Below are 7,417 nucleotides of genomic sequence, written 5' to 3' on the forward strand. Positions count from 1 at the left end.
GATGGCTACACTGGGGTTTAACTCTGTCCTTGCTCTGCTTTGTTCCAGGTTTAGAATCTGACCTGTCCACCTTGATAGTATGGCTCAGTAAGAACAGGTCGATACAGCACCTGGCGTTAGGCAAAAACTTTAATAATATGAAATCCAAGTAAGAGTTTTTAATTTTTTTATATCGCAATGGTGAAGATAACCTGCCTCCTGAAAGCTTTCGATTCCATTCCACTGTCCGCACCCTGAAATCTCTCTAGAAACCTGGCCCCCGTCTTGGACAGCCTAGTGCAGATGATCCAGGAGGAGGACTCGGTGAGTACGCGCTACACGCAGGGGGCCCGGCCGCTCTCACGTGGTTTCTGCTGCATTCTTGCCCAAACCTTTCAGATAATTCATCTCAGCATACTTTTTTTTTTTTTACAGGCTTTTGATAGGGCGTTGCGCTTGCCAGAAAGACAGAGACAGAGAGACAGAAAGCGAGAAATCACTTCCCAAGGGGGATGGCCACGCCGCAATCCCTTCTCCTCCATTCTCCTCTCAGGATCTTGGGCACGCACGCACACGCGCCCGGTGTGAATTTAAGCCACCAGGTCCGGGACTCGAACCGGCAGGATCCTCCCGCAGGTCTCACTGGTGTGTCTCTAGAGCAATCTGCTCTGAGAGATGACCGAGTGCTGCCTGTTGTCCCTGCAGCCCCTGCAGTCCTTGTCACTGGCCGATTCAAAACTTAAGGCCGAGGTCACCATCCTCATCAATGCCCTGGGCAGCAACAGCTCCCTGACCGAGGTGGACATCAGCGGGAACGGCATGGGTGACATGGGAGCCAAGATGCTGGCTAAAGCCCTGCAGATCAACACCAAGCTCAGGTTGGCGCCCCGTCCCACGCCCTTGGTAGCTGCTCCACTCTCGCGTGGCTTCTCCAGTGGCTCAGTGCCCCCCCGTCGCACGGTTTGGGCTGTGTGTGCGGTCCGCGCTGCGTGTCCTAAGGAAGAAGCCCTGGAGAAGACTCGGGCTGTTGGCTTTGGAGACCAGCTGCGCCCGGAGTCTGCACCCAGGGGCCAGCGAGGTTGAAGAGGGGACGGTTTCACGCCCACTGTCGGCACGCTAGGAGGGCACTCCCGAAGGCAGATGTGATTTCCTTTAAGTGGTCATCATAGATGTCCCCGTGGTGAGGGAACCTAGAACGTGGTCTCTGCTTCCCGCCAGCCTGTGAGCTGGTGACGTGGGGCCGGCAGAGGGCAGGGAGGCCCGAGCTGGCCGTGACAGCACACGTGTGGCACGGGTGTCCTGTGATCCTGGTCCCCCGCCCCAGCCAGCATGAACACTGACAGCGTCATAGTCCTGGCCAGGCGAGTTCCGCACCAGGCCCGACGGCTGTGCTGTGTGGCCCTTGCTGCGCTCCCCGCCACTGCCGTCACTCGGGTGGCCACAGGGAGGGTGGACGCTGCTCCCGGGACCCTGCTGACCTTGCTACCCCGTGCTGGGAGGACAGTCTGGGCCTCTGCCCATGCCCAGGCCCCGCAGGTGCCAGGCCTCTGTCCCGACGTCCGTAAGGAAGGTCAGTGAGGTTAGGAGGGAGGCAGACAGACACAGCCGTCCGTGTGCCAAGTGGGCCGACAGACCCTACCACGCCCTGAGCCACGTGAGCCTCGGGTGCACACTCTGATGCCACCTCTCCTTGTGGTGACCCAGGTGCCACCAGCGTGCTGTGAGGGCGCCCGTGCACAGACACGGTTCTCTCCGGGTTTATAGAACGGGTGGTCTCATGGCTGGAGCCCCGTCCTTGGCGGGCGGGTGGCACTGTAGAGGCTGGCCTCGGTCTCGGCCCGGACAGAGGGGTCAGGCCAGGGTTGGTGTCCGGGTGGTGAGACGTGAGGTGGCGTGGGGAAGTGGCAGGCCAGCTGCTGTCCCGAGCACGGGAGTGTCACTGTCCGACAGCGAATGTGGTCGCAGGGTCCCGAGAACGTCATGCTGGGGACGCTCGTGCACTGTGTTGGAGGTGACTCCGAGCTCCGAGCCTGCTCACGCGACAGGGTCCCTGAGCCCCCGGACGCCGTTGCTGGCGTGCTCTGAGGAGGGCTTCCTCGCGTGTGGTCCGGTCACCTGCTGATCGTTTTCTGACAGGACCGTGATCTGGGACAAGAACAACATCAGCGCACAGGGCTTTCAGGACATCGCCGTTGCTATGGAGAAGTGAGTTCCCGTTCGGGTTTCTTTCTAGAGAAATCTGAAAGCGCCGACGGGGCCACGTCACCCCGGGTCAGAGAACGTCGGCCCGAGCGGCTGCGGAGCAGCACGGCCTGAGGCTGCCCGGGCTTTCTCCGGCGCCATCACCCAGCTCTCTGCCCGTCGGGGCCTGGCCTCCCTGTCGGCAGTGCCGTCCGGGTCGCGGTGCTGAAGCGGGGGAGCGCGTGCAGGCTGCAGGTTCCCGGGCGCTCCTCTGTCTCGCCGGCCATGCTGGCGTGGCTCAGCCCTAGAGCAGCAGCAAAAACGGTGTTTAGGAACGGCCCCTCTGAGATCAGGGCTGAACTTGGCCCAGAGTCTAGAATTTTCTAAGCTACTCTTACAACCATATTTCAAACTTTAAAACATGAGAAAAGTGAATTAGGCAACAGGAAGTCGTTTTAAAGTGGATTTGTTGTCTTCTTTTCCGAGGAACTACACGTTGAGATTTATGCCAATTCCCGTGTATGACGCTTCTCAAGCTCTGAAAGCAAACCCCGAAAAGACGGAAGAGGCGCTGCAAAAGGTGCTGGGCGGTCCCGGCCCAAGTCCCTCGGTCCTCGTGGTCGGGCCGCGGCTCCACGCACGGATCCGGGCGCTCCTCTGTCTCGCCGGCCATGCTGGCGGGCTCAGCCCTAGAGCAGCAGCAAAAACGGTGTTTAGGAACTGCCCCTCTGAGATCAGGGCTGAACTTGGCCCAGAGTCTAGAATTTTCTAAGCTACTCTTACAACCATATTTCAAACTTTAAAACATGAAAAAAGTGAATTAGGCAACAGGAAGTCGTTTTAAAGTGGATTTGTTGTCTTCTTTTCCGAGGAACTACACGTTGAGATTTATGCCAATTCCCGTGTATGACGCTTCTCAAGCTCTGAAAGCAAACCCCGAAAAGACGGAAGAGGCGCTGCAAAAGGTGCTGGGCGGTCCCGGCCCAAGTCCCTCGGTCCTCGTGGTCGGGCCGCGGCTCCACGCACGGATGCGGTGTGGCCGTGCTCCGAGGCTTTCCCTCTCACGCCTCCTGTCAGGGACTAGGGAGGAAGCGAGGCTTGTCGGGAAGGAGGTGGGACCGAAGGGCTCCCTCTGCACCGCCGCGCGGCCGGCTGCCCCTGCAGGACCTGTGCACTCGACGTCCGTTGGTGCAGCCTCCCCCACGGCTCCTTCGTCGGGAGCTGGGGTCAGCGCCCACAGTGTGCATGCCCGGGTGTGCAGGGAGGAGCCCTGGGGCAGGACCCCGGACGGCCAGGTGGCTGCAGCACCGCACGGGGCACGGCGTCATTGCCGTCCTGCCACCAACGGCCGACCCCATTCTCCTTGTGGCCGATCTAGTAGCCGGCCGGCGCTTCAAAGTGGTGACAACACGGGTGAGCTGGGGCCGCAGGTCGGGAGGAGTGAGGCGAGTGGGCAGTGTGAGGTGAGGGCCGTTTCCACGTACTTCGCCTCCCCGCTGGGCCTCCGGGCCGGCCCCCGACCGCACCCCAGCACGCGCATTCACACTGATGGTGACGCCGCCCGGGGAGCACGAGATCAGTGTGCGTCTGTCACGCGGTGCTCACGGCCACTCCTCGTGTTCTCCAGGGCTCTTGCGTGTCCAGTGTCTTTGTTCAGTGAGAAAGCACGTCTTGTTCTGTTCCCGGGTTCCAGGGACGATGGTAATCACACCCGTTTCTCGCTGTCCCTAACTGCTACCAAGGAGTACATCTTTGCACGTGGACAGTGACAGTGTGAGACCCAGACTGTCCCAGCTACTGGATAACCTTGGTGACAGTTAAGAAGCCAAATGACCAAGTGGTTTCAAGGGAAACAAAACACTAAGTTAAGAAAGAAAGAATTAAAGAAAAAGGCGGCACAGTTTACCTAGCTCAAATTATTTTTTAAACACATCTTTATGGGCATGTGTCATTTTCGGTAGGTTTTCTGTACGTTTTTGAACGTGTATTCATCACAAAGTGTTCTTGCATGCGTCACCTCGACCCGTTACCGTTCGCAGAGTGGAATTTTTCACAGAAGACGGTTTATAGCAATGCAGATTTCTCACTTTCTGTGGAAATTTGCTTTCTTGTTTGTTATAATTTTAGTAAAACCAGTGCTGTTGTGGAGTAAATACGAAAACCTAGTGAGTTAAGGAAGCTCGTGCCAGTCTGAGTTGGACCCGCCCGTCCAACCTGCGGCTCTTCTCCCCTCCCTGACCCCGTCTAAGTGCTGTGGGTTCTAGTCCTGGAGCACGCCCAGGGGAGGGAGTCCGCTGCGCTCCTTGGGCACTGACTGAACTCTGAGCTGTCTGCCAGGCAAGGTCATGGCAGGAGGGGCTGAGCCTGCAGGAGAGGGACGAGAGTCCTGGGGTGGCCGTAACTGTGGGCGCTTTCCCCGCCAGCCGTGGGGCCGTGGGGACATGACTCCAGCCCCTACCGGTTGGATTTCTGACCGAACACACCGGTGGCCCGTCCCTGAGGGGCTGTGACGCTGGCTGGGAGGGCGCGGCCGTGTTCAGGGCTGAGCTTGCAGCCTAGCACTGACTGACACGCTCCCCTCTGAGGAGTGGGGACGCGCCCCTGAGAGACATGCGCTTCCCTTCCAGATCCAGAACTACCTGCTCCGGAACCACGAGACCCGCAAGCACCTCCAGGAGCAAGCCTACCGCCTGCAGCAGGGCATCGTCGCCAGCACCACCCAGCAGGTAGGCTGCAGCCCCACCCCGCCTGTCCTTCCGGGCTGGGAGCCTCGCGTCGTGTCCGAGTGACCGCGGACGGAGAGCTCGGGGGACGCGGAGGGGAGACATGTTCTACGCAGTGTGCGCCTTTCACTGTTGAGCTGCCCCTCGTATGACGTGCCCGGAGGGGCATTTTAAACTTCCATGAGAACATCTGGAGCCAGCAGACGGCGTAGTACCACGCCGACTCACAGGCTCGATTACATTTTGCTCTGAGGTGTGCGCCCTTGGGGGAGAGCGAGAACGCCCCGGGAATGGCCACACCACAGTCCCTCCTCCACTCCTGGGGCAGCGCTGGTAAGCGCTCTGTGGTTGGTGTGCTCAGACTCGCCGCGCCGTGTCCAGGCCGTGGTGGCGGCTCAGGTTAGAGGAGCTGGGCCTTCCCCTCGTCTGCGCCTCCTCCCCAGCACCCTCCCGCCCTTCCGCTTCCCATCAGGTTGTCTGTCCACGAGTTTCTGTGTTTCTTCTCGGAGTGCGTGTGTGCATGTGTGCGTGGGCGTGTGTGTGTGTGTGTGTGCGCGTGCGTGTGTGTGTGAGAGAGACAGACAGAGGGACAGCAGCTACGCAGGCTAGACGTGCCCCAGCCTCGCCAGGCCGGATCCCGGCAGACATGCCTGACGTATGTGGGGTGGGGGGTCTCTGGGCGCGGACCCCGCAGGACGGCCGCACACGGCGGTTTTGTAGTGGTGCCACCAGCCGGCCCCGGGTCTTTCGTGGAAACCCTGGAGTAACCGACGATGTTTGGGATGCGGGACGGGGAGTGTCAGGGTGACGACGGTGTCTGTCTGCTGACCCCTTACACGGGAAAGTGCTCCGTGTGACGTTAGCGGGGCATGCTGGCGGGAGGGCGCTCTGGCTCCGGCGTGACCGGCAGGCTGTGGTGCCCCCCCGTAGCCATCTGCAGGCTGCAGCGCTGTGCCCTTCATGTCCCCGTGTCCTCAATCCGACGTCCCTCTGAGGCCTTGAGGGACGGAGCAGAGTGTCGCTGAGTGACCGCAGGTTTGAACCCCCCGAGGACCCGTGTCCTTCCCACAGGTATCCCCAAGGCGGGAAGGCACACAGGCCTCCGTGGTCTATTCAGAGTCTTGTCACCAGCAGTTTCTTCTGTGAAAAGTTACACTGTTACCATCGGCTGCGGGTCGCGTTCTCGAAGGTTCAGGCTAGGAGAGGTCTCACCCCTGCCCCTGTCCCTCCTTTCTCACCTGCGCCGTCACGTGGCCGGGAGCAGATGATCGATGGGGTGTGTGTGAAGGTCCAGGACCACCTCAACTCCCTGCGAAGCTGCGGCGGAGAGGCCGTGCAGGAGGACGTCAGGGCCGCGGAGCAGCTGCTGCGTGACGCCAAGAACTCCAAGACGGTAGGTGGCACCCTGGTCCGGTGTCACGGAAGTGCTAGAAGGTTCCATTTTAAGCTACTTTAACCCTGCCTCTCCACCGAGTTCCAAGGCTGCTAGCGAGTGGAGTTGTTCTCTGCCTCTGTGCCGAGGCCAGTTGTCAATTGGTGGATAAAAGATGGGGGCCCTGTGCAGCAAAGGGGGTGGTCACCCGCGGGGGGTCGCGGTGTAGCTTCGTGGGGAGAGCGGGCCCCTCCCGGTCTCAGGGTCTCTGACACTCGCCAACCCCGGCCGAAGAAGCAGAGAAGGGCAGGCATGTGTTCTTACCTTCTCTGTGTCCCTGGGACAGACACGTGACCCCACAGCCCGGGTAACCGGCCCACGCCCTGCGGGGAGGACAGGGTGTAGGGCAGCTGAGGCAACATGTTTCTGGGCCCGGTGAGCGGCTGTTCTGGGAGCTGGACGGGCCGGGAGGGGGCCAGCGAGTGGCCCGGGTCAGGCTGTGCAGGGGTGCGGACCCTCCCCCGTCGTCCTCCCGTGCCCAGTCTCGAAGCAGGCCCGGAACTGAACACAGCCTTCCCTGCTTCGGGCAGGGGTCCAAGGGGGTCAGGAGGCGGGGCGGAGTGGGGCCCTCTGGTCCCAGCGTCAAAGGTCCTTCTCCCACTGCTGGTGCGCACTCACCTCCCCCCCAGGACGAGCAGGGAAGGGACCCACCTGTGGCTCGGGTCCCGCCCTTGCGCCCGTTGCAGGAGGAGGGGCTTCACGTGTTACTTTGTGACGTGATGAAAACACGAGTGTGGTTTGATCTCTGGTGTCCGGCACAGAATTCTCAGACTCCCATAACTCCCTGAGCGAAGGGGTGACTTTTGTCCTGTGTCACCTCTGTTCCTGCTTCCTGACACACCGTCCAAAGCTGCCGGAATTTCCTGATGGGCGTGATGGGAAGCGAGAACAGGCCCTGTCCCCATGTCGTCCTTCATCTTCACGGGCTTCTCGTGGTGGCCAGAAGAACCAGCCGTGGCTGCGACATGGGCTCCCCCTGCCGCTCCCCCTCCTGGAAGGGGAGAAGGGCTGGGGTTGGGCTCATCCCGTTGCTCAGGCCTGCACAGTGGCGCGGAGGGCCTCGGCGGGCACGCTCTGGGGAGTCGGGAGGGCGGCAGTGTAC

The 7,417-nt window shown here is 60.9% G+C and overlaps 1 protein-coding gene across 1 annotated transcript in view; it reads left to right on the plus strand.

Moving 5' to 3' along the window:
- CARMIL1 (capping protein regulator and myosin 1 linker 1) overlaps positions 1–7,417 on the plus strand; it is a gene marked incomplete at its 5' end in the record, with an annotated part of 96,541 nt that overhangs the window by 62,249 nt on the left and 26,875 nt on the right. The window contains 7 exon segments of the mRNA XM_014593331.1: positions 49–148; positions 249–303; positions 685–857; positions 2,116–2,184; positions 2,647–2,740; positions 4,788–4,886; positions 6,148–6,276. Of these exon segments, the coding sequence (XP_014448817.1) occupies positions 49–148; positions 249–303; positions 685–857; positions 2,116–2,184; positions 2,647–2,740; positions 4,788–4,886; positions 6,148–6,276 (719 nt within the window).

Source organism: Tupaia chinensis, unplaced genomic scaffold (genome assembly GCF_000334495.1).
Source record: "Tupaia chinensis unplaced genomic scaffold, TupChi_1.0 Scaffold140356_1, whole genome shotgun sequence".
Classification (NCBI taxonomy): domain Eukaryota; kingdom Metazoa; phylum Chordata; class Mammalia; order Scandentia; family Tupaiidae; genus Tupaia; species Tupaia belangeri.